The 26,981-nt window shown below is 45.7% G+C and overlaps 1 protein-coding gene across 2 annotated transcripts in view; it reads right to left on the bottom strand.

Moving 5' to 3' along the window:
* SYTL4 (synaptotagmin like 4) overlaps positions 1–22,146 on the bottom strand; it is a 32,492-nt gene extending 10,346 nt beyond the window's left edge. Inside the window, exons 1-11 of one of the 2 annotated variants that reach the window (XM_060249824.1) lie at positions 22,044–22,146; positions 12,329–12,496; positions 8,911–9,126; positions 7,837–7,946; positions 7,382–7,484; positions 5,544–5,651; positions 5,265–5,370; positions 3,889–3,979; positions 1,924–2,027; positions 1,005–1,094; positions 212–390 (exon numbers count right to left, since the gene is read on the bottom strand). In XM_060249824.1, coding sequence (XP_060105807.1) covers positions 212–390; positions 1,005–1,094; positions 1,924–2,027; positions 3,889–3,979; positions 5,265–5,370; positions 5,544–5,651; positions 7,382–7,484; positions 7,837–7,946; positions 8,911–9,126; positions 12,329–12,438 — 1,217 coding nt within the window. In that variant the 5' untranslated portion in view covers positions 12,439–12,496; positions 22,044–22,146. The remainder of the gene's footprint in view (positions 1–211; positions 391–1,004; positions 1,095–1,923; positions 2,028–3,888; positions 3,980–5,264; positions 5,371–5,543; positions 5,652–7,381; positions 7,485–7,836; positions 7,947–8,910; positions 9,127–12,328; positions 12,497–22,043) is intronic. The other variant, XM_060249825.1, reaches the window with a different exon arrangement.
* Positions 22,147–26,981: the final 4,835 nt, after the last annotated feature.

Here is a 26,981-nt window from a genome sequence, read left to right as displayed (position 1 = left end):
CTGAGGCCTGATCCAGGGCATGTAAGAAAGGGCCATGAGAGCCCAGCTTTATGCCCAGAGAAAGACAGAAAACCCTGGAGGAAAATTCCTTCCTCACCCTCAAAGTGGCCACCAGCATTCTCCTGGGCATCTAAGAAAGGGACATGAGAGCCCAGCACTGGCTCATGCCTTGCCCTCCCTCTCCCAGCCTGCCTAACTCCTCGGCACTCACGGGTTGGAGCGCTTCTTGGCCTCATCAGCATAGGCCAGGTGACGGCATTCCTTCACGTGTATGAACAGGATCTCCACCTTCTGCTCGTAGCTCAGGGAGAAGGCGATCTCCCCGGTAACAAGGACGTTGCCGAAGTCCCCCGCCTCACTGTAAATGCTGACCATGCTTCCCAGAGTGCTCTGAGGAAGAAAAAAAATATGAACTGATGTCGTTCAGGCAACACCTTTCACCTGCCCTGTCCCATCTATGGCTCTCAGCTCTACCAGGTTCTGGGCCAGTGTTCAAGCTACATTCCCTGCCATTTAAACCTTCTGTTCCACCCTTCATGGACAGGAGGGGGCACTTGTCCTCCATGACATTTGCCCTCCCTCTAAATGACCTCTTTTAAGGTGTAAGGTTTATTGGATTTATATCCCGCCCTCCCCGCCGCAGCAGGCTCAGGGCGGCTTACAACCAGTAAAATCAAAACAATTCACTATTACTTACATCATAAATTAAAAATTAAACCATAAAACCACCTGGTGCTAATATCATTTGATATTGTTTCATTTCAGATGGCGTTCTGTATAATAGGTGTCATTCCAGATCAATTAAAGGCCAGCCGGAATAGTGTTGTCTTACAGGTCCTGTGGAACTAGGCGAGGTCCCGCAAGGCCCTAACTTCTTCCGGCCGCTAATTCCACCAACAGGGGGCAGCAATCAAGAAGGCTCTCTCTCCAGTGCACTTCACTCTTGCCTCCCTCTTGTGCTCTATTAAACTTTGTAGGCCATAGCAATCGGTTCCGGGACCCACCGAGGACACACCGCTGCGCATGCTGCTTCTGGCTGTCCGCCGCCGATGGATCTCTACCAGGCTGTCGATGTCTTCCTCTTCCTCCTCCTCCTCCTGGGAAGAAAGACAAGAGTTGGTTTCAACCGTGAAATCCCTACGCAGCACCACACCGACCCACACAAGGGCAATGCTGAGCCAAGGCTTTTTGCTTTCTAACAAACTGAAGGCATCCCCACGCACCACCCTCCTTCAACCATGCGCTGCAGCCATCAGAACATCCGTCATCTGGTTTTGAGTCTTTGCTCCTGCTGTGCTACCTCCCTTTTACAACTGCGTCCAGAGATCAGAATGGTCTCACTTGCAGTCGCGGAACACACCACTGCTTCTATAAGCCACCTCTGGAAAACGGCGGATGGTGGCTCTCTCTTCAGTGCTTTAGCATGACCATGGGTTTCTGATACCCAAACAATCATTTATTCTGTTTCTCTCATCGCTGGCTCCACTTAAGGGGCTATTCTCTTTCCTGATCTCTCTAAGAGCCAGTTTGGTGTAGTGGTTAAGTGTGCGGACTCTTATCTGGGAGAACCGGGTTTGATTCTCCACTCCTCCACTTGCACCTGCTGGAATGGCCTTGGGTCAGCCATAGCTCTCACAGGAGTTGTCCTTGAAAGGGCAGCTGCTGCAACAGCTCTCTCAGCCCCACCTACCTCACAGGGTGTATGTTGTGGGGGAGGAAGGTAAAGGAGATAGTGAACTGCTCTGAGACTGAGATTCGGAGTGGAGGGTGGGATATAAATCAAATATCATCATCATCATCTGTTGCCTTAAAACTGACTGAAAGAACTTGTCCATACCACCTGGCACTAAACTAAAACAACCACAGGACACATAGAGAGCAGTTCTTCATAGTAACCCCAACTCCCTCCTGACGGAGATTCACCATTTCAACATTGAGGCCTGGCACAGACTTGCTTCTGTCTCCGAGAGACACACTCTCACTGGTGGGCACCTCCGGTCGCAGGTCAATCACTGACTTGGTGTATTCTGCAACAGAGGTGGCACGAGAGATCAGAAAAGCAGCCGTCTCAGCATCACAGAGCTGGGGGGTGGGCCTGGACCATTTACCCAGATTTATCTGACACATTTATATGCCACTTTTCTCCTGAAATACAGGACGCAAAGCAGCTATTGCTACAAATCGCAAAATTGGAAGAAAATACCACACCAGCGAAAAAAATAAAAATCAGCTGTGAAATTAAGAACAGGGAAACAAAACAAAAGGGGACGATCTGTAGGCCAAAGTAATAAGCAGCCTCTTCCTTCCCAGTCTCAGGGAGCACAACTTCAGCTCCACGGGTGGAAAGAGGAGCTGGCAATCTGCAGGCCAAGATGGTAAGACAACCTTTTTAATCAATCAAGAGGATTATTCGACACTCCAAGACACCCAACAGGCACTTGTCCAAACTTCCTTAAAGGAAGAAGATGCCATCCTTGGCGGCTTCTTCATGGCTGAACCACACACTTACAGCCAAAGGAAAACATTAGGAGGAGAACCATAGCTCTGTGGTAGAGCACTGTTTTACAGGCAAAAGATTCTAGGTTCAGTCCATGGTATCTCCAGTTAAAGCAGGGGTGGAATTCTAGCAGGAGCTCCTTTGCATATTAGGCCAGATGTAGCCAATCCTCCAAGAGCTTACCAAAAAAAAAAAGCCTTGTAAGCTCTTGGAGGATTGGCTACATCAGGGGTATGTGGCCTAATATGCAAAGGAGCTCCTGCTAGAATTCCACCCCTGAGTTAAAGTAATATCAGATGATGTGAAAGACCTTCACCCGATGACCCTGAAGATCTGTCGCCAGTCAGACAAGATCGACCTCGACAGGCCAACTGTCTGGCTCCCTATAAGGTAGGGTTACCAGATGTCCTCTTTTTAGGTGTCCTCTGTCTTTGATGTCCATCCTATTTTGGGCTCTTTTTAAAACAATGAAGAAAATGTCCTCGTTTGGGGTTCGAAGGTTAGTTGAAATATTCCTAGTTAGTAGCAATTATCGTAGCTTAAACAGTAGGGGTTTTTAAAATGAGATTTGTCATAGTGATCGTTTGTTTAAAGTACTCAGTTGGGTAATACGTCCTCTTTTTTGCTTTTCAAAATATGATAATCCTATGAAAGGCAGCTCTGTGTATGTGTAAACATACATGCATTCAAGTTTTTAAAAAATGGAAGAGCGGCTCTTGAAGCATCTCAGATTAATAAGGCCAGGGAAACCTGTCCAAGACTTCAAAAAGCTGCCGCTAATCAGAGGACAGACCTAGACAGATCAAGAGAGGTTCTCTTTTAAGACTGCTTACCTTATAAGCTTTGTAAGCATCTTTAAAGGTCTCTCTTGGCTTTTTGGCAGTCTTTATCAAACCAACTCTTTGAAAATTTCTTTGTTACCTTTCTTTGAGCAGAGGCATCTCATACCAAGAATGGCTCCAGAAGCTGAAAAATATGCTCTGATGGGATCAATGGGTTTTGATCACATGAACACTCTTTAATTGCCACTCTCCACCTGTTGGCTTGTATGTGCTAGATTCATACAACCTATCCAGGAAAGATTTTCAGGTTTCTCAAATACTGCAATAAGCAACATGCTTCTTTCAGATTCTAATCCAGAGGTCACGTTGGCGTATGCCAAATATCTAGCAGCAGTCTACAGAATCTGTTAAACAGTGTGTAAAGGTGTGATACGGGTTCTAAGATATTTTATTTAATTATTTGTAAATGCTTCATTATTGCTCCATTTTTACACTGACTTCTAAATTTTACGCTATTATGGTTATACTTTGATATTGGTTTTCAATATGTCTGGACTGTTTTGTGCTGGTTACGTACTGTAATAAAGCAACGATGATGATATTGCTTACCTGAAGATCTCTGACTTCTCCTGGGATTCTTCTTGAATAAAGTTTCACTCTCATCAGCTGAAGCTGTACCACGGCTTCCCAGACGGGTTTCCTGGAAGGGAAACAGCTGAACATCCCCCTCATCCTTCACACCATTTCATTCATTTCATTTATTTCCACAAGACTCTTATTCATTGATATGATCAATGAACCAAAAAAGCCTTTTGTTTAACAAACTTCTTCTCTCTTTAGGTCAATCAGTAGAAAAAAAGCAAGAGCCCAGTAGGACCTTAAAGACTAACAAAATTTATGCCAGGATGTGAGCTTTTGAAAGTCACTGCACACTTCCATAGCACCTTAAAGCAGGGGTGTCGAACTCATCTGTTATGAGGGCCAAATCTGACATAAATGAGAGCTGGAGGGGCAAGGCCATGGCAGGTCGGGCCATGTGTGTACCTATTTAAGATTAAGTAGCAGAGATATAAATTTTATAAAGAACTCAGACAAACACAAATATATATATTTTAAAAACTTAAAACATGCTTTAAACATTAGCACTCATTGGTCTTAAAGATGCTTTCCTTGTGTTTCTCCCATAGGATCCAGGGAACTAGACAAAGGAAGCTCTGGCTCTTTCCTTCCTTCCCCAGGGGACTGGGGGGGGAGCCTCAGCCAATGGAGAAAATGGAGGTTTTGCTCTGTAGCTCCTGAGCAATTGAGCAAGGCTTGCAAAGCAAGCTGTTATGCAGAAGGTAGCAAGAGAGAGGGAGAAGGAAGCAGATGACGGCCAGTTGCTTGGGGGCCTGATAGGAGCCCTCCGGGGGGCCTAATTCGGCCCCCGAACTGCATGTTTGACACCCCTGCCTTAAAGACTAACAAAATTTGTGGCAGGGCAGGAATTTTCCTGAGTCACTACTCACTTCCCCTGAAGACGTGAGAAATGACTCAGAAAAGCTCCTGCCCTACCACAAATTTTGTCAGTCTTTAAGGCCCTTGCTCTTTTCTACTGCTACAGACTAACACGGCTACCCATCATGATCTAGGTCAATCCATTTGCCTTCTTCATTGTCTCCTACAAATATTCTAAGGGGCCATCATTCCCTCACCCCGATCAAAAATCCACTCTTATTCTCAGGCATGTTTGTTTGATTGGGAGGAGGACACCAGGAAGATACATTTCCACGGTGGAGTGGGCGAAGGGCAAGTGAAGTCAAAACTAAGTTCCCTCAGGGCAATAGCACAATACACAAACCCAAACAGAGAGCTGAGGAAGAATGCTAAAAACCAAGCCATTTATCCAGAAGGCACACCAATACCAAGTCAATTCCAAACAGGCAACTTCATCCATCCATCACTCATCTATAGAAGCCCCAAGAGAAGCAGAAGAGGAAACCTACACTGTCTGAATCGGAAGGAAGGCCCTCTCTGGAGCGGACAGGGATGGTCAAGCTGGATGCGTTGGACCCTGAAGGGCTGAGGGTTTTCGTCTTCTCTTGCCTCGGGCTGCAAGAAAATGCAACAGGACAGAAGCACAATCGGAGAAGGGCATAATACTCCTCCGCTGGCTATTCCCCTTTCACACCACCCGACCGTTTCAGATCCATCAGACCACAACAAGCCGACCGCCAGACCAAGGTGGTCAACAAACATGAACAGGAGGGAGTGGTTCTTCTCACCTGGCCGCTGCAGGAAGAGAGGCAGGATGGTACCCATCCAGACTCATGTTCTCAGTCGATTCCGTATCACTCTTGGCGTCCCGTGACTCCACAGAGTCGGAGGTCAGGCTGGAAGGAAGATCAAGGTCAAACTAACAAGGACAGCCTGGGGAGCAGCAGGGCATGTCCCCACTTGAGAGGTAGGGAAGGGAAGAGAAATGGGACCAGGAGAAGAACCTTAGCCCTTCTGCTGTCAGGGCCACCAAGAGACTGGGCAAGGGACACATCCAAGCATGCTTGCTTAAGACAAGCAGCCACAGTATTTCCCTCCAGCTGAGCCAGAGCCTAACATAACCTGAGTCGAATTGTTGTTCACTATCTTGAGCTCTATACAAGGAAGAGCAGCCTAAAAGTCAAATAACCATACATCCATTTCTCCCTCCCTCCCTCTAGCCATTCCTCCATCCCTCCCTCTATCCCACTCTCCCTCCCTACTACTAGATTTTAGTCCAGATTCGGTACCCTAAATGCTACTGCTGCTTCTGCGACCCTGCATTTGAGGAGCTCTGCAGAGAAAGTCCAGAGCCTTTCCCCATACAGTATCTAAGGGTGAAATCCAATGCGATAACTAGAAGAGCCATGACTGCATTTTTAATGTTCTATCGAAGCTGCAGGGGCTACTATAGCGTCAGAGGTGCACCATGGGGGGGTGGGGAGCAGGAGGAGGAAGCACATTTCATTTTCTCCTGTAGGTTCAGAACAGCCCCAAAACTCTTATTTGCCCCAGTGAGGAAAACATGGAGCCTTGTTTGTAGCCTGTATGTTCCCCCCAACAGACTTCTGGGATCAGGAGAATGGAACAAAGTAGCTCCCCGTGTCCTTCCAGTGCTATGACTCTGATGTGAATTGGAATGGGGCAGTGGAAAGATCCTAGTTATACAATAGAACAGATGCTCAGGAGATATTCACAGATCGTCCAGCATCTTGTCCGGCTAGGGTTGCCAACTCCAGGTTAGAGCTTTGAGGGTGGAGCCATAAAGTTCACCTTCCGAAGCAGCCATTTTCTCCAGGTGAAATGGAATGAGTGCTTTAAATAAATCAATAAAACAAACAAGTGACTTGTGTAGTCTGGAGGTCAGTTGTGATTCAAGATCTCCAGTCCCTACCTGGAGATTGACTACCCTATATCCAACTCATCTCTCAGTAATCCTCACCAACAGCTCTGCCAGGTAGGCAAGTATTAATACCTGCCTATCCCAGACTCACAAACAGATGATGAAGAAGAGGAGGAGACTGGATTTAGAGCCGTTTACAACCTCCTTTGCCTCCCCTCTCAAAAAAAAAAGACACCCTGTGAGGTACATGGAGCTGAGGTGACTCTGAGGAAACTGCTCGTGAGAGAACAGCTCTCAGAGATGTGTGGCTGACCCAAGATCATTCAGCAGGTGCATATGGAGGAGTGGGGAATCAAACCTGGTTCTCCCAGATTAGAGTCCGCACTCCTAACCACCACACCAAACTGGCTCTCATGGCTAGTCATCCACCCGAAGTTTGAATTCGTGGCGCTTCCCCTCCTCCATTCATCCAGATCCACCTGTCATCATATTCTGCGCAGGTCAGCCTTGCATTGGACTGTTTTGAGAGTGAATCTCTATCATCTTTCCACACGTTTTCTTTCTCTAACAGACCACAGCCCAGAATCCTGAAGCTAGCACCCTCCCTAATGGTGGTCTCCCTGCTCAACTGGCTATGATTGGCCCATGATGGGTGAGTGTGTTTATTTCCACAATGGAAAACTACTGGGCTTTCCAGTCTTGGCTTCAAAAAGGTACAGTGACATCAACAGGAAGGAGACTCACCTGGGTTCCTTGCGGTGCTGCTGGGGGCTCTTTTGCCCGGCTTTGGGATCACCGAGCTGGGCCTTCTGAAGTAGAACTTGCCCCACTGTCTCCCTTTTGTTAGCTAAGAAAGGAAACAGGGTCAAGAGAAGCCTGAAGTAGCAACCTACAAAAGCCACCCTCTGTACCCGGGAAAGAGATGTCTGAATTTGAGAACACTTTGAGAAGTTCCCAAGTTTATCCACCAGGATCTAATGCTCCAAAGCATGATCCCTCAGAACACAGCAGGAGATCTGGAAAGGAACTCACTGATACAAGCAAGGTAAACTGATCCAGATAGCTCAAGCAAGTGAGCCAAGCCAGGAGCGTGCAAAGAATACATGCTGGCTATAGTATCAACCGTGATGAAGGACTGTTTTGGAATGATTTTCACTCTTCTGCTTTCTTCCACAAGGATAGCTGTCAAGATACCTCACCTTGTGGCTTGCGCCGCAGGGACATTCGAATGAGGTCACTGCCCAGCCTGTTAGCAAAACGGTTTATTTTTTGGTCATAGAACCAGTCCCCAGTTGATTTCTTCAGCTCCCTGCAGGGAGAGAAAAGAGCTTCAACAGAACACTCAGAACAGCGTAGGGTCACGTTTCCCCACTTCATGCAAGCATGAATTCTGGTATGTACAAACAAAAAGTAAACACAGAACTGCAAAAGTATATCTAAACCCAATTTTTGTAAAATCACCATATTTTATAAGAATACAGAACTGTAGAAGTTTAAATACGATTTAAAGGGAATCAAAGAATCTTCCTGTTTCAAGGGGAACCCTCTCAGATTTCACAAAAATCATTAGGACAGTTTACATTTCTTTGCAAACTAAAAACAATAAATTCCATAGAAGTCCAACATACAAACTTGGAAACATCTTAAACATGCCAAACCAGAGAAGCCCCAGAACTGATAAGCTGAGGTGGGTCATGCTAAATGAAGTCTGTTGTTTTTTTAACATAGAGAGATATCAGATTCCTTCCAATACCTTCATGAAAGTTAGCTGAAGAAGATGGCTGTCCTTTAAACAGAAAGACCACAGTGTCTCTCACTGTATTTGAACCTGTGCATTTTGGAATCATTCTTAAAATATGATATTCAATCTAGTTTTTTTTTGCAGCAGTGCATTCAGCTTCCTGAACACTGCAACATTCATTTAAAGAAGATTAGCCCTCACTAATCTTCCTGAACACACCCAATAAATTCTGAAACTGTCATCCTTAACATTTGAGGGATTTTGCAGAAGTGATTGTGCAGCGTTCAAGACAAAGTGCCATTCTTGGTAAATGGAAAAGACAGGAAAGATCTGATTCCCCAGCAGGTAAATCAGAGATCCTGAATTCAGATGCAGGAGCTGCTACAACCAGATGAAATCATGAATCTCACTTTTAAATGAAAAGAAGAGTCCAAGATGTTAGAAACGAGGCTGCACATGTAGAGTCAGAGACAGAACAAAAAAAGATACCAGGATGGGAACAGTGAGAGCAAGCTGCAGCCATCGGACTTACGCCTCCTTGGTGCAGACTTTGCAGCGCCAAGAGCCATTGGCATTATAGGCACGGCAGTCCCGGCAGACCAGGTGGTTGCAGCCACGACAAGTGTTGGCTTTGGGGCTGATCCGGCCCAGGCTCTGCTGGCAGCGGGCGCATGTCCGCTCACTGTAGCGCTGGCTGCCCCTCTTGGCACCTTTCCTGCGGATCTCCAGAAGCTCATTTTTCAGGCGCCTGTTGAGAGAGACACAAGAGGCATGACCCAAGGTTGACAAATGGCAAGGCAATCCTGAACCCCCCCAGATATTATGCAGCTCAGCACATCTGTTCACAGGTACCAGTTGATTCAGGCCAGGTTTGCCTTACAGAGGACAACTACAGCATCACCTGCCTCTCAGGCCAGGTTCATATATGCAGGAGAGCATGGTGGGAATGAAATGGCTGGCTGCAAAGGGGGGGGGGCAGAACAGACTGCATCACTTCAGGCGTTAGATTATGGAAGTTCACAATTTGGAACGTAGAAGACAGCCAGCATGGGACAGTGGTTAAGAGCCGGACTAGAACTTAGGAGACCCAGGTTCAAATCTCCACGCCGTCAAGGAAGCTTGCTTGGGTGATCTTGGGCCAGTCACACACTCTCAGCCTAGACTGAGGAAAGGGCAATGATGTATGTGGTTCCCCAAAAAAGAAAAAAGTAGGCATGTATACCAAAATTTATAGCAAAGAAAAAGGGTAGGACTATTCCTCTTGGTGTAAAGTTTTCTATTTGAAGGGAAAGGGATTTTAGATATGTGAATGAGTGTGTCCATCCCTGCGACACCAGAACTGGGCTACACATTACACAGAATAAACAGACTGAAATCTGGGCTGCACTACTACACTGGAGAGAGGGGTTCAGTTTGTTTGAATGCTCCTTCCTGTGAAACAGCTCTTTACGTGCAAAAAGCTACCACATCATGGAGAGGATTCCATTAAACCAGTCCAAAAGTTGGTGACATGAAAAGGGCTTTTAACTTCAGTTGTTTCCATTCCAAATTGCATACCAAACTAGAGTGAGATTTTATATTGCAGCATCCATACAACGTTGTCCCCTAATCATTCTGTTTCTGGGTTTTCCCCACTTTTTTGAGATTTTTTTTTCTGGAAGTTCAGAATCAAAGCTAGTTTGCACACCATGAAGATGGCAATACATGCATTTTTGATATTTTTGGTTTTTAAAAAAATATGTGTATGTGTGTGCACGCACTTGAAAGTTATGGTAACCTCCGGTGACTTACCCCTACTGGGGGCCTTGAGGATATTCAGAGATGTGGCTGAATACAACCTGCCCCTGCCCTCCCAACTGCTGGTATTTCAAGGAAGTCTCCCATCCACGTACTTGCCAGAGTTGACCCTGCTTAGCTTCCGAGATCGGATGAGATCAGGCTTGCCTGAGTTATCCAAGTCAGGGACAACAAATGCATTTTGAAAGGCCGGTCCACGTCAGCACCATTTTCCTTGCATCAGTTTCCCCATAGCCAGTTTCCTCCCATGCCGCTGGAAGGCCTTTTTTAAAATCAACAATTGCTAGATCAGTATAGGGCTATAACTTTATAACAAATCTACTGCTTCTCTTAATTCTAAATTTGCATTTTAAAAAATTATCCCGAAAACAAAAGAATCCAGAATAGCTTGTAGATCGAACAGTAGATCATTCTAACATTGTTGCTCTATAGAGATCTAGCAATTGCCAATTTGTTCAAAAGCCAAAAATCCTCTCCAGTGACAGGGGCAAGGGAATGATTGCAAAGGGGAAGCCATTTTGGTATGTTGTAGATAATAAAACAAAAGTCCAGTAGCACCTTCAAGATAAACATTTACTTTAATATGAACTTTTGTGAGTCACCATTCTCTTCTCCAGGAGGAAATAACAGCTGTGGGTAGAGTGAGATAAGGAAAATGTGGCAGAAGCTGTGTGGATGCTCTGTAAACCCACTGCATTCAACTCTGCATCCCCAATAGCAGCGAAAGGTCTGAAGAGAATCACTGCCGTGTGATAACAGCCTTAGAAGACTATTCAAAATATGTCACATGCATACCCTAGAATCTAAAATGGCATGTTCCAGTATTCGGCCATTTCTCCCTGCCACCTCGTTCTGCATAATGCATGGGAGAGATTCACAAGCCAATCCCAGCTGGTGAAATCACCAAGAAGCACATTATCATGAGCAGCAGTTTTTGCATGCTCCCAGCAGAAAAAGGGAGATTAACAGGTGATTATACAGAACAAGCAAAGAACAAGAGATCACAAGAACTTATCCTGTTAGCAAAGCCACCACCTACCTCTAATTTTTATTACTGGGCAGGGATCTGACACTGCTGTATAAATAAAAGCCCAGGGAAAAGGGGGAGGGATAGAAGCATTGCAAGGAGTCTAAACGGACAGTAAAGAAAAGCCTCCACAAAATGCCACATGGTTATCCTCTACCAGGGCCCTAACAGGGAGGAAGACCGTAGCAAAGGGCTATTAACAACCACAGGATAGAACTGGGTAGTTACTCTCCACGTGCGGGGCTGGCAAGAGACAACCAATTTGACCTCCAGAACCAACAAGGGCCAGTGAAAGAGATGGCACGTGGATGGAGAACACCCGGAATCCTCTAGGACACAAAGTGCAACCCACCAATTGCCAGCCATCTAAGATGGCCCTGCTGGGTGCTTGGTAAGTCCTGTTTTTTGCCCTTCTAGGCAAAGAACCAAAATAGGAATTTAATCAAGCAGTTACACTCTCAGTGGACACTCTCAGCCTAGCCTACACTCAAACACTCACATTATATATATATATATATATCCTTCCCTGCAAATAGAAAACTGTACACCAAGAGGAATGGTCCTACCCTTTCACTTTGCTATTAATTTAGATATACATACCTTTTAATTGGGGGACCACATCTGAGGTAGGCTAGGCTGAGAGTGTGTGACCACTTTTTTTTAAATTCAACTTTATCAATAGAACAAATACCAACATATACATATATTTCTTTGTATACCAAACATTGACAAATATAAGAACGAAGTAGAAAGTACATTTCCAAAATCCTGAACAAAACAAATATTATCAATTTTGGTGACCACATAAATAGCACTGGGTACACTCATAAAAATACAAAGAGTCAAACAAACACACCTCCCTCATGAGTCTCACAGGCCTTCTTCACGCCATGTTCTCATTCCACAGGCCTGCCCCCCTCTTCTTCATCTACTTACCTGAGAGTAAGTCAAACTGAACCCAGTGGGACCAACTTCTGAGTAAACCTGCATAGGACTGCACAAAGTTAAGTCTTCTAACACATCAACAGGTGCATTTTTGGCCCAGCAGACACCTTCCTAGCCTTGGAAACTTAGCCCTTAGCCAAACTTTGTTGACCATGTCTACCTCTCCATTTGGTCTTCTCACCTAATTCTCCTCTCCTCAGCTTTCCGGAGTACCTCATCCCGCTGGAGGACTTGGAGGATCAAATCCCTCTCTGCCTCTGAGAGAAAGGACAGGTCAACAGCCTCTGTCATGGCTTGGAGCCAGAAACCGCCTCCCTCTGCCCTTGAGTCTTGCTGCAAATTCTAGATGCTAGAAGAAAATTAAGAGTATTATGGTCAAGCAAGCCACTACAGGTTCATTTAATATACCAACAGGAACGGACACAAGCAAATTTCTCACCAGCTCTAGAGTAGGGGTCACCAACCTTTATAAGCCTGTGGATGTAAATGAAGGGCTTCTTACAGTTTCTAAATGGTTTAAGATAATTTGGGACTTTTTTTGTCATGGAAAAACTTGCCAATCACATTTACTTCCAATATTCTTTCAATACCAATATCCAGAAAATCCTGTCTTTTAAAAAAGAAATTAACTGACTTTAGTATAATACTTTGTGCATAAACTCCATTTTCTGATTTGTATTGTGCACTTACCTACCTGGTGTTTTTGTATTTGCTAATGTTGATATTGTTTATATTGGTTATCCCTCTTATTTATTATTTTCTCATTTTTCTTTGTAACTGTTGACTTTCTAAAAATTAATAAAATAAAGTATTGTAAAAAAAAACAAAAAACAAAGCCTGTGGACGCCCTTGAAATTCTCACATGGCGTGGTGGGTTTATCTACTAAATGACTGCAGAAGCAGACAGAGCTAAACACACAGAGGAAGCCCAAGTGCAGGGGAAAAGAGAGATAACTTAAGAATACCCTGGGAAAGAGTGGAGTACAAAGAAGAGAACAAAGCCAACAGTGTAATGGCAGCTGCCACTGAAAATCTGCACATATAGAGTGGCCAATCAGAAGCCTTGCTGGGCAAGACCCCCACGTGACCACACCCACTTTCTAAAAACACTTCGTGGGCACCAGGAAAGGGGTTGGTAGGTACCATGTTGGGGGGCCCTGACCTAGAGGCAACCAAAGACCGTAGCTAAGCTATGCATCTGATTTTAAAACAAATTATTGGCCATTACTTGTGATAACTTCAACTACTGAGCAAACACCCAAGTTCAAGGATCCATCTCAATTCTTTTGAAAACTACTAAAGATAGAATTGAAAACTACTGAAAATAGAAAACTACAAAGAAAGGCCTGCAAGACTCGGGGAGGGGATCCCATATCCCCCCTCCCGTTGCTGAGCCGGTGAGACTCGAGACCCCAACACTGAGTCCTGCAGCCAACATGGGCCACTGCCAGCTCTGCAGCAGGTGCCAGTATCCGCTGACATAGCTTTCAGATCCTAAGTGTCTACTGGTGTCTGCCGTGCCTGGGCCTGCAGCGGTTGCCGGTATCCTCCACCGGTGGACCCACAGCGGCTGCTGGTGTCTCTCACCACTGGGCCCAAAGCAGCAGCTGTAGAGATGCCATTCCTCAGTTGGGGGTAGGGGATCCTCTGGTTTTGCAGGCTCCTGCTTGTCACTGGCTGGCAGGAGGAATTCCTCCCCTCTGGACAGTGACATCTCCAGAAATAAATACAACATCATCCATAAGTGATGTGGGTATGTTGTTGATGTCAGGGGGAGAACGACATCTCTGTTTCATTTGCTGTGCACCCCATAAACTCTTACTGGACCTTCTTCCTGCTTGGGGGTGTGTGTGTGTGTACATCTATAAGTTTTTACTGTATTGTTAAATATTTATATATACACTTCAAAAGCTGGGTCCCAGTCAGATACCACTACACTATCCTAGCTCTCTTCTTCTCACATGAGCTGCTGTTTGTAGGATGTGATTAACAGTCCTTCATGAATTGAGCTTCACTGAAGGCGCACTGAAGAGGGCTTCATTGAAGGCCCACACACCATACTTAGTTTTGGGGTGTTCACACTGGACTCAGATTTTGTTCACAGCAGAACAGAAATTCAAGCCAGGGATTTCCTGGCGTAAAACAAACAGCCTCTTCACCACCCCCTGGTTGTGTAGATAATAATTACATAATGTGGAATACACAATTATTCCTGGAATTAATAAGACAGAACAGGCCAAGGTAAAGGCATGGGAGAGGATACAAGGAAACATCATCTGACAAAGCTTCAAATAGTACTGACTGGTAGATTTGCTGCAAAGATTTAATCACGTGGAAGTACAAAAAGGATACCCAGACAAAAGACTAAGAGTAAAAGCATTCTTCCAGCACACAAAAACATATTTTAGTATTACAATCAGGTGAGGTAATGGAAAGAAAAAACTAACATTTCTAACTGAACAGTTCAGACTCTTGAATATCAGTTGTCTGCATTCCATTTCCAATGCAAACAACTAATGCACGATAAGACACGACCGATCGCTGGCTATATTCTTTAGAATTACACTTTCCTACTTGAGGATGTGAGCCATCCAAAGCTAAGAATGTTGCAATCCTATCAACTTCCATAAGAAACAAACTAATAATCTCTTTCCAACCAGACTCAAAAGCCCTTAACCGCAGCTAGATTTCTTCTCATGATTTTTTTGTAATTACAGTATGTCCCTTTACAACAGTTTTAATAGATTAATGCTTTAAGTACTCCGCCAATATTTCACCAACCTACCGGTCGTTATTTTTCAGCCCTCATAGTTGTACATATTCAATTTTATTTCCTCTTTACTAATTCAGCTAGCTGTACTTTCAATTGTATTTTAATGCTCATCATTTCAATGTTCAACATCAAAGATGTGCAGACAATGACAGCCAGGGAATGCACCAGGGACACTACCGCAAATTATATGAGTTCCTGCTGGGTTTTTTTCTACAAATGGTGACCTCATGGGGTGTGGCCTAATATGCAAATTAGTTCCTGCTGGGCTTTTTCTAGGAAAAAAACCCCTGCCAAGGATCAAATAGTAACTATGGAATGAAACACAGAGAGAGAGAGAAACGTCAAATTCCCTTCATTTGAAGCTGCCTGTCAAAACTCTGGTTCAACTAATTCAACACTGTCTGTTCTGATGGGTAGCTGCAATAGTAAGAGGGAGAAATCTGAGATTATTCTATTCTGGTTTGAACAGGGATTTAAAAAAAAAAACCCTATAATTGCAAGCAACCTTGAACCATGAGAGAAGACAGTATATAAGTGTTTTCATAAGTAAATAATAATTCCAGAGTCTCATGCAGGGAGAACTGTTTTCTAACACCTGGTACTCCAAATCCTTTCGCTGGAGATGACAGGGATCAAAACTGGGACTTCCTGCATGCAAGGCAGGTGCTCAGCCACTAAGGCATGAAAATACCAAAGCAAGTAAACATCCCACCAGTTCCCACAAAGGAGTAAAGGTAAGCACCAGTCGTTTTCGACTCTGGGGTGACGTTGATTTCACAACGTTTTCACAGCAGACTGTGGTGCAGAGTGGTAAAGCAGCAGTACTGTGGTCTGAACTCTCTGCTCACGACTTAAGTAAGATTCCAACGGAAGTTGGATTCAGGTAGCTGGCCCAAGGTTGACTCAGCCTTCCATCCTTTCGAGGTTGGTAAAATAAATACCCAGCTTGCTAGGGGGAAAGTGTAAAAGACTAGGGAAGGCAATGGCAAACCACCCCGTAAAAAGTCTGCCGTGAAAACGTTGTGAAAGCAACGTCACCCCAGAGTTGGAAACAACTGGTGCTTGCACTGGGGACCTTTCCTTTCCTTTCCTTGCCATTGCCTTCCCCAGTCATTTACACTTTCCCCCCAGCAAGCTGGGTACTCATTTTACGGACCTCAGAAGGATGGAAGGCTAAGTCAACCCTGAGCCAGCTACCTGAACCAGCTTTCACTGGGATTGAACTCCAGTCGTGAGCAGAGGGCTCCGACTGCAGTACTGCAGCTTTACCACTCTGTGCCACAGGGCTCTTACAAAGGAGTACCAAGTTTCAAAAAAAACCCATCCAAACCATTCTACTCTGTATCATTCCAAATAGCTAGCTATTTTAGTGAGTAGCAGCAATATAAAGCAGGAGTCCAGTGGCACCTCAAAGACTAATGAAACTTTCTGCTGAAATAAATGTCATCAATCATTACATTGCCATTGGACCCCCATTGGATTTTGCAAGTTCTGATAAACCAGGGGTGTCAAATGTGCAGCCCGGGGGCCAGATCAGGCCTCCAGAGGGTTCCTATCAGGCCTGCGAGCATGTCTGCTTTCTTCTTCCTCTCTTGCTTCCTTCTGCATCACAGGTTGCTTTGCCAGGCTTGTTCAGTTGCACAGGAGCTACAGAGCAAAGCCTCTATTTTCTCCATTGGCTTAGGCTCCTTTCTTGGGGAGGAAGAGCTTGCATTGCCTCAATCACACAGGAGAGCTACTGAGCCAAGCCTCTTTTCCTTCTAATGGCTGAGGCTCCGCCCCCTCCTCATCTCCTTTGCCCAGTTCCCTTGATCACCTGGGAGAGATACAAAATCTTTAATTGTTTTAGTCTGTGTCCTTTATAAAATTTATCTCCACTCCTTGGCATTACATTTTATGACACACATGGCCTGACCCAACAAGGTCTCATTTATGTCAAATCAGGCCCTCATAACAAATGAGTTCAACACCCCTGTGATAAACCTTTTGACCTCTAAATTACTAAGATCTTTATAAACAGAACCCTTCGGTTGCATTTTACAGCTTTCAACCCAGTTTCCAACCTTAGTCAGGGTTCACCATTTGTCCTTTACAGAGAAAGCCTTGGAAGGAGACCCCAGGAATCTAAGGAGACAAGGACTGCGACTTGACTACTCAGAGAAAACAGTCAAGCAAGGCCCTAGACCAGTCTGAGCAGTTTGCAAGAGACACGAACCATGAAATATTGACCAGGAACCACACCTTTCTTGACCTAAAGTCACCAAGAAGCTGAAGAATGAGGTGCAGCCAGCTGAGGGAGCTCTCTGCTTCAGGCAGAGTCAAGGACCTTCCTTGGGGAGTCTAAGTCCCTTCTGTTTGTACAGCCACACACCCCAGTATCAGCCAAACAGAGTAAGGAATGGCAACACAAGTGTGAACAGAAGTCTAAAAAACAACTGTGTCAGAAATACATAACACTTAAGACAAATTTGCAGAAGTCTATATTATATTGTGCAAAAGCATCCAAAATTCATTCCAAAGATATAAATCACATAGAGAGCATAAAGTCCCAAACAAAAACACAGTTCCCAAGGATGACTCTGGAAAATTCCAAAAAGTCTATAAGGAGTACTACTACTCAGAAGTAAATTCCAAACGGAGTCCTTCCACTGATGTCGGCTTCCAAAGGAGAAAATCTTGCCTTCACGCAATCACCGGCTTAAATTGCGTTCCGCTGCATTTGCAGCTTCTTCACAAGCCAACTGACAAGGTCCTCAGACCGGCTTCTCTCAAACACCCATATTATATATTTCAATTGAAGGATTGGAAGGACTCCGTTTGGAATTTACTTCTGAGTAGTAGTACTCCTTATAGACTTTTTGGAATTTTCCAGAGTCATCATTTCTGACTTCTACACACCCCAGTATGGCTGGTGTCTGTTCTACGGGTCACTTCTTAAGAAGTGAAAGTTGATAAACTGAACAACCAACCCTACCTAGAACACAAGGCCTCAAATTCTGCACAAATCCTCTATTTACCATCAATAACTCACTGTACAACCAAAGGACTGCTAACTCTAGTTTGGATTCCTGGAGATATGGAAAGCGGTTCCTGAGGAGAGAAGGGAACTCAGTGGGGTATAAAAGCCCGCTCTCCAAACCTGCCATTTGCTCCAAGGCAACCAATCTCTGCAGTCTTGAGATCAGTTATAACGTTGGGAGAACTCCAGATTCTGTCTGGAGGTTAGCCATTCCTGTATATCTGATGCAATCACTGCTCTTATGCACAGAAGTGAGAATATCTACAGTCAGGTGGGGGGGGGGGACTAACAACAACATTCCACCCCTCATGGATGTAGAGATGAAAACATGTAGGCAGCGCCTGGTACACTGCAGAAGCTAGTAAAAAAATTCCAATGCATGAGACTAGAGGGTGGGAGAGTGGCATCCTGCACCTCCCCCTGTGGATTCTTTAAGCAGACATGCAGGAGAGCAGGGCACATCTAAGACCATTGCAGTCGATGCTAACCCTACAGGCAATGAAGCCAAAAACTAAAAACTACTGTCAGGGCTGGCCCTGCCACTAGGCAAACTAGGTGACTGCCTAGATCACCAGCCTTCTGGGGGCATAGAATTGGGGGCCCCTATGTGACTTGGTGATGTTATCAGTGCAAGGCGGGGCACCAGAAGTTAACCTTGCCAAGGGTGCCAGACAGTCTAGGGCCAGCCCTGGCTGATGTTATAATCCATTCAGATTGAAGAATGTCTTCCTTCGGCGCAGAATTTGCAGTGCAATTCTAAGAAAAGTTACTTCAGTGTAAACCCGTTTAGATTGGAGTTACTCTGTTCAGGGCTGCACTGCAGGATACTCACTTACGCTATGAAGGACACTCAGCCTAGGCGGGTTTGGTGCGGTGGTTAAGTGTGCAGATTCTTATCTGGGAGAACTGGGTTTGATTCCTCACTCCTCCACTTGCACCTGCTGGAATGGCCTTGGGTCAGCTATAGCTCTCGTAGGAGTTGTCCTTGAAAGGGCAGCTGCTGGGAGAGCCCTCTCCGCCCCACTCACCTCACAGGGTGTCTGTTGTGGGGGGAGAAGATATAGAAGATGAAGAAGAAATTGGATTTATATCCCGCCCTCCACTCCGAAGAGTCTCAGAGCGGCTCACAATCTCCTTTACCTTCCTCCCTATAGGAGATTGCAAGGCGCTCTGAGTCTCTGATTCAGAGAGAAGGGTGGGGTAAAAATCTGCAGTCTTCCTCTTCAGTCTTCTAGGCTACAGGCTACTGCCCTGGAAGGTATAGAATGCTTTCAATGCAGCAAAGAGGGAATGAAACAGATCCCAGTGGGAGTTTGGGAGTGGAAAGGGTTAGCAAGGGACGAGTCAGTACAACTAGTCTGGTTTATGTATGTGGCAGAACCAGGTTGTACAACAGAGTACTAATGCAGACTGCAGGTGGAAGTGGAATCCCATTTTTGAATCCTTCCCTATGTTAAAAAAAGAACTGCCTGCAAATAGAATAATCAGCACAGCAATAAAAAGCTGGCTGGGTCCCTGTGCAGCTGCTAGCTTGCCAGGCTTGTAGTCAAATGTTGTGTGCTTAATAGAACAGGAATCATTGCAAAGCAGCCAGAACAGAACATATGAAGCTGCCTTATACTGAATCAGACCGTCGGTCCATCAAAGTCAGTATTGTCTACTCAGACTGGCAGCAGCTCTCCAGGGTCTCAAGCTGAGGTTTTTCACACCTATTTGCCTGAACCCTTTTTAGTTGGAGATGCAGGGGATTGAACCTGGGACCTTCTGCTTCCCAAGCAGATGCTCTACCACTGAGCCACCGTCCCTCCCAGAAACACCAGTAGCTTAAAGTCATCTAACTGTACATAGCAATACTAATTTTTAGAAAATAAATAAATGAATTGCCTAATGCTTGTTATCCTTTGGAAAGTAGGTGCAGGTTTGGTTCTTTGGGAGCAGAATTCTAACAGTAGATTTGTCTTGACATTCATAATATTAATCAATAATGATAAAATTGCATGAAAGTTTAAAATTCAGAGAAGAGATCTGGAATATTCAGTCCCCATCTAGCTACAGCCTTGTTTCCAGTAAAGCCACCCAATCAGAGAAGGTAAACACGCACAAGTCCCTTCTTCAACTGCTTCCCAGTTTCCCACACTCAAAGAGGAAACGCATCTGAGATACATTTGGCTCTGGCATCTGAAAGACAAACACTTTTTAAGGATGCCAGGAACCCGGCCTCGAGATTCTATATTCCTGCTTTTGTTTTCTCACCATCCACCCTTCCACATACAGCTGCACAGTTCAAGATCAGGAAACCAACAAGCCCTACAGAACCCCTTGGCTAGCTTAGGAAGCCCTTTGCAACAGGCCAATTAGCAACAATTCATTAAACACAATCAGCACACCACTTCCTTGAGCGCCTCATGCTTCACATAGACTTCTGGTAGATAAGCACATAACTCTTCAGGTTAGCACAGATAAACAAGACAAGGCCAAATGACTTTGGCACGCAGACAGATTCTCTAGGAGGAAACTGACAGCAACTGCCCCAACTAACAGATGCCCCATAGTCTCTTGAGGAAAGACAGTCTCAGCCCCTAGGAGCTTACAAGCAAGATTTGATTATTTTTGTCAGAGCAGTGTGAGAGTCAGATTTCAGTACTAATGGTATCAGGTTTCAGGCTAGGATCTGGAGACCCAGGTTCAAATCTTCACTCTCCTATGGAAGCTTGCTGAGTGACCTTTGGCCAGTCACAAACTCTCAAGGTTTCACAGGGTGGTTGTGAGGATAAAACAGAGGAAAGGAGAATGTTCTGTAAGCCACTTTCAGTCCCCCTTGGAGGGAAAGTGACATAGTAGTTAAGTAAATAGTAAGTTCCAGGTCATGTGATACAGTCTCTCTCTCGGCTTGGCTTCGCGAACGAAGATTTAAGAAGGGTGCAATAGTCCACGTTTGCTGCAGGCTCGCTGGTGGCTGACAAGACCAATGTGAGACAGGCAGGTCCGGCCACAGCGGCTGCAGGGAAAAGTCTGATTTAGGGTTGGTCCTGTAGCAGTGCGATTCTTCCTCAATCTCCTTTTGTCCTCAAGACCAGCTATGCGTGCGTTCTCAAAGGAAGAGACAGCCTGGTGGATGGTGTGCCTCCATGCTTTGCGATCTGAGGCTAGGTCAGACCACTGGTGATGGTTGATGTGACAGGTGCTAAGGGATTTCTTCAAGGAGTCCTTGTACCTCTTCTTTGGTGCCCCTCTATTTCGATGACCGGTGGAGAGTTCGCCATACAGGACAATCTTGGGAAGGCGGGAAGGCGTGATACATGTGATACAACACAGCTCCTATGGGCTTGTGCATAGTTGTCCCATACAAATATACCTCAAAGCGACATCTTAACCTCAAACGTCCTCTCTAAAATCCCCAGTGTCTGAGAGTAGACTGCAATCACTCTCTAGCAGCAATGAAAGATGTAAGAGTTTATCTAAACGTGCATTTTTAAATATATATATTATAGAAATATTACTACACATTTAAAACTGGCTTCAGGGACAACTCTTACCTTTTAACAAAACCCCAGCACCTATTATTTGATTAAGTAAATGCAGTTTACAAACCAGACTCAACTCAATAAAACACTGCACTCTGGGAACTGATGGCGGGTACTTATAGGAACAAACACACGGATTCTGAAGTAAAAGAACCTGAAGGGGCGGGGAGGGGGGGCGTTAAGCTGGTTGGGAAAGTGCTGGTTAAGGTACAGCGAAGCAGAGCTTACCTGGCACCGGCTTTCAGCGCCAACGTCCGAGTCCTAAGCAAGAAAGGCGTGCCTCTGAACATGCGCAGGGTGCGTTCCCAAATGAATAACGGCAGGCAGCCCTTTTTCACATCTGGGGAAACTTTTCAGGCCTACCTTTCCCAACATATAACATCCAAGCAGGCTGTTGGGAAATCCATTTCTACTCCTAAAAGCTCCCCCCGCAGCCGCCAACAAGTTTGCAGAGGCCCCCAGAATAGTAGAGCGAGAAAAGACCGAAGAAAAACTTTGACATTGGATAGGGACCAGGCTTGGACGGGAAAAGACCAAACAGCAACGCGCCCCACCCCATCCCAGGAAAAGTCTCAAGTACCTGCAAATTCCCGGCTCCTGGCTGGGCTTCCCACCGGCCACAGCTTCGACAGGAAACTTTCTCAGAGCCAGGGAGGAGCCACACGCTTAAAGGGGCCGCGCCCTCTGCTAAACTCTTAAAGCCAAAGGAGCCCGGCGAGTGCTGAGCAGAGCTTGCAGGGAGATGAGACGTGAGAGAGTATAATACAAGGTTGCTACCTTGCAGGGGGTCTTGTGCGCTTTTACCGGGTTTTATTAAGGGATGCTCGCCATGCTAACTCAATAGATTCTATTGGGCTGTCAGACTCATTTGTTATGAGGGCCGGATCTGACATAAACGAGACTTTGTCGGGCCGTGCCGGGCCATGTCAGCCGTGCCATGTGTGTTCCTATTTAAGATTAGGGAGCAGAGATATAAACTTTAGAAAGGACACAAACAAACACAATTAATTTTTTTAAAAAAATAAAACATGATTAAGACATTAGCACTGGTTGGTCTTAATGGTGCTGTCTTTGTATCTCTCCCATTCGATCCAGGGAAGTGGGCAAAGGAAGCTCTGGCTCTTTCCTTCCTTCCCCAGGGAACCCGGGGGGGGGGGGCGGGGGGGAGACTAGAGCTTCAGTCAATAGAAGAAAAAGGGGCATGGCTCAGTAGCTCTGCTGTGCGATTGAGAGAGCTTGGCAAAGCAAGCTATTCCTCACCCCTTCCTCCCCAAGGGGAAAATAGAGATTTTGCTCCATAACTTCTGTGCAATTGAGCAAGCCTTGCAAAGCAAGCTGTTATGCAGAAGGAAGAAGAGAGAGGAAGAAGGAAGCAGATGACAGCCAGTTGCTCACGGGCCTACTTCAGCCCCTGGGCTGCATGTTTGACACCTCTAATAGAACTTCCATGTTCCAAGGCAGTATATTTTTGAATACTTGTTGCTGGCGGGCAAAGCGATAGGAGAAGGTTGCAACTTTCTTATTTTTATGGACTTGGCGGCTCTTTGGTTTGATCCAGCAAAACTCACTTCTGTACCTGTTCAAATGTTCATATGTACTGGAAAACAGCACCTAGACAACCTTGTAAGCAATGTTCCCTCTAAGCTGCAGAGTCTTATGAGCAAAAATTGTACTTTGTGAGCTACTGCATAAATTATTGTGCTTTGGGGCGTCCTTCCTGAGCTAAGACAAAAATGTGTGAGCTGGAGGCTAAAAGTCTGTGAGCTAGCTCATGCTAACTCAGTGTAGAGGGAACACTGCTTGTAAGTTGTATGGTTGCCAATCCCCAGTTGGGGGCAGGGGATCCTATGTTTGGAGGTCCTCTCTCTGTCTCAATCAAAAAGCGGGGGGGGGGGGGGTGTTCTGCCAGGCACTCCATTATACTGTATGGAGACCAGTCCCCATAGGGTATAATGGAGAATCAATCCATGAGTACCTGGGGCTGTGGTGGGGGGGCTATTTTTTTAGGTAGAGGCACCAATTTTCAGCATAGCATCTGGTGCCTCTCCTCAAAAAACAAAACAAAAACGCCCAGAAAGATTGGACCAGAGGGTCCATTTCTATGAGCCCCCAAAGAAGGTGTCCCCATACATTATTTCCAATGTAGGGAAGGCATTTCAAAGGAGCAGCGTCCCTTTAAATGTGATTTCCAGAACCGGCGTTCAGTTGTTTGTCACAACCTTACTTCTGGCTCCACCCCCAAAGCCCCCAGATATTTCCTGAGTCAGACGTGGCAACCCTAGTAAGTTGCTGTCAAGTAGATACCATCAAGAAAACAACTGCAGAGCCATCTTCAGTACAGTCCGCAAAAGCTGAAGTCCTAGACGCCGTAAGCTGCTTCATACGGAGTCAGAGTCTTGCATGACCAAGGTCAGTCTTGCCTACCCTGAGAGGCAGTGGCAGCTCTCCAAGATCTCAGGCACAGCCTATGGCCTGCTCCTTGTAACTGGAGGTGCTGGGGATTGAACCTGGGACCCTCTGCATGCAAAGCAGATGTTCAGCCGTCACCAGTACTGACTACCAGCACCTTTTCAGAGGCTCTCCCAAGTCCTGAGGGGAAAATTAATGGAAATCAGTGCAACCTTTTTTTATGAGTCTCAGCACCTTTTTAAAGATGAAAAACAAAACAAAACTGGCCACATCTATGTTTTGCTTTTACAGTTTGGTTTTACGGGTTTTAAGTGTGTGTATCAAAACAGCACCTTAAGGGTGATGCTAGAGCTATGCATTAATACAGCCTGGCCCTTTTGAGCAAGAATAAGCCCTTCAGAACTTTCAGGAGCACCAGATTGGCCCCCAAACCATGGAACTGCCTCCTTTTGTAAGGTAAGATTGGCACACAAGACTTCCTTCCAGAAGAGTGAGTTGGCACCAGCATACCCTGAGAAGCATGGCTTCTGGCAGTGCTCACCGCCCTCACATCTGCCCGCACACCCTCCTCCCACCCACTGCTTGCTCACACGACACAAGCCTTTCTCCCTCCCACACTCCTGGCTGCACAGTCAGTGCCCCCAGGAAAGGCTTTTCTGCACAGGTAAAAGAGCCCCGTGGCACAGAGTGGTAAAGCTTTAGTACTGCAGTCGAAGCTCTCTGCTCACGACTTGAACATATGAAGCTGCCTTATACTGAATCAGACCCTCGGTCCATCAAAGTCAGTATTGTCTACTCAGACTGGCAGCGACTCTCCAGAGTCTCAAACTGAGGTTTTTCACGCCTATTTGCCTGGATCCTTTTTTTTTTTAGTGGAGATGCCAAGGATTGAACCTGGGACCTTCTGCTTCCCAAGCAGATGCTCTGCCACTGAGCCACCGTTCCTCCCCAATGCATTTGATCCCGGTGGAAGCTGGGTTCAGGTAGCTGGCTCAAGGTTGACTTAGCCTTCCGAGGTTGGTAAAATGAGTACCCAGCTTGCTCGGGGGTGGGGGGAGGGAAGTGTAGATGACTGGGGAAGGCAAAGGCAAACCGCCCTATAAAGAAGTCATCTGTGAAAATGTCCTGATGCGATGTCACCCCAGAGTTAGAAATGACTTTGCACAGGGGACTACCTTTTCCTTTAATAGGGGCTGCCCTGTACAAAACAGATCAAGATTGGGTGGCATATTAGTCTGTCTGTAGCAGTAGAACATAGCAAGAGTCCAGCAGCACCGTAAAGACTGACAAAATTTGTAGCAGGGGATGAGCTTTTGTGAGTTACTGCTCACTTCTTCAGAAACCTGAACACGGGTAGCTGTGGTAATCTGTCTGTAGCAGTAGGAAAGAGCAAGAGTCCAAAAAGACTGACAATATTTGTGATGGGGGATGAGTTTTCATGAGTCACGGCTTGCTTCTTCCATGGTCTTTTCTGCCATGTCTAGCTTATTGTAAACAGGATTCTGTTATAGAGGGCTTTTTTGGTAGAAAAAGCCCAGCAGGAACTCATTTGTATATTAGGCCACACACCCTGACATCACCATTGTTTCACACAGAGCCTTTTGTAGGAAAAAGTCCAGCAGGAGCTCATTAGCATATTAGGCCGCACCCTCTGATACCAAGCCAGCCGGAACTGCATTCCTTCTCAAAAAAAAGCCCTGCTGTTATGTAATTTCTGTACCACTTAATGTGTTGTGTTGATACAAAGGCAAAGGTAGTCCCCTGTGCAAGCACCAGTCGTTTTCAACTCTGGGGTGACGTTGCTTTCACAGCGTTTGCATGGCAGACTTTTTTACGGGGTGGTTTGCCATTGCCTTCCCCAGTCATCTACACTTTCCCCCCACAGCAAGCTGTGTTGATACTTACTCTATGTTTCAGCTCTTTCTGGTGGTTCCCAGACTTCTAATATCCTAATGCATTGGTTACTGAATGTCCTGTTTTGTTGCTTGTACTGACTCATTATGTATAATCTGCCTTAAGTCCCCATCAGAAAAGCAACCTATAAATAAAGTAAGTACAAAAGTTCAGGTGCATTGCTGTGTTGGTCTGAAGCAGCAGATTGCTAAAATCATTCTGTTCTTGCATTTGTTTATGAACTCCTTTATTATGCTGTATTTATTTATTTAGCAGATTTATATTCTGCCCTACCCCACAAACGGACTCAGGGCGAATTACAACAAAATAAAACAGTTAAAATCAATAAAGACATAACATAAACTGTTTAAACCACCTGATTACAGAGCATGGGACATTAATACAGTTTTCAGCTGGAACGGCTAATGTGCTGCTATTCACAGGTTTTACCAACTGCTTAAATCTAGTCTTAGCTATACTTATTACTCAGTTATGTTTTTTTTGGCAACCCCCCCCCCCATACATAATACTTGGTAACCTCTGATGCATTGTATCTGAGGAAGTGTGCATGCACAGAAAAGCTCACACCAGAAATAAAACATTGGTATCAAGGGTTCCACTGGACTCAAAATTTGTAAGTAAAAAGGCTGTGGGAGAAGGACAAGTGGATGATAGTACAGGTGGTGGGAAGGCTTACAAACCAGCAAACTGGTGTGGAAGGAAGCGCAGGCAAGCAGGGCCTGATGAACAATTAGGCCAACTAGGCACTGGCCTATGGGCCCCCACAGCTTTACGGGCCCTGGGCCAGCCTTCCCCACCCCCCGTTTTCCCCCTGCTTGCAGTCCTCCCAGCCTGCACGCACAGCCAGCAACTGAGCTGCTCTTTGCTCGACTTGCCTGGTGCGGCTGCTGCTGGCATCATTACCAAGTTTGCCTCTCTCTGCTTCTCCCCCACAGTTTTGTCAAAGGGGCTTTTGAGAAAGGACCTGCAGGCTGCAGTGGGGGCTGCGGACAGCAGAGTGGGCACTCTGACTCAGAGATAATTTGCAAGGGGGCCCCTGAGATTTTGACTACCTAGGGCCTCCACAGGGTTTAATCCAGCACTGCTGAGGCAAGTAGTGAGGAATGGGCATGTGGGTGGATGGGTGGGCAGTCCAGTGGCAGGCAGGGGATGGGCCCCCAGGCTTACTGCAAAACCTGAGATTGGCCTTGCAGTG

This window comes from Heteronotia binoei, chromosome 11, assembly GCF_032191835.1.
Source record: "Heteronotia binoei isolate CCM8104 ecotype False Entrance Well chromosome 11, APGP_CSIRO_Hbin_v1, whole genome shotgun sequence".
In the NCBI taxonomy this organism is placed as follows: Eukaryota; Metazoa; Chordata; class Lepidosauria; order Squamata; family Gekkonidae; genus Heteronotia; species Heteronotia binoei.
Note: the sequence above shows the minus strand (reverse complement) of the source record. Positions and strands in the feature narration are given on the sequence as shown.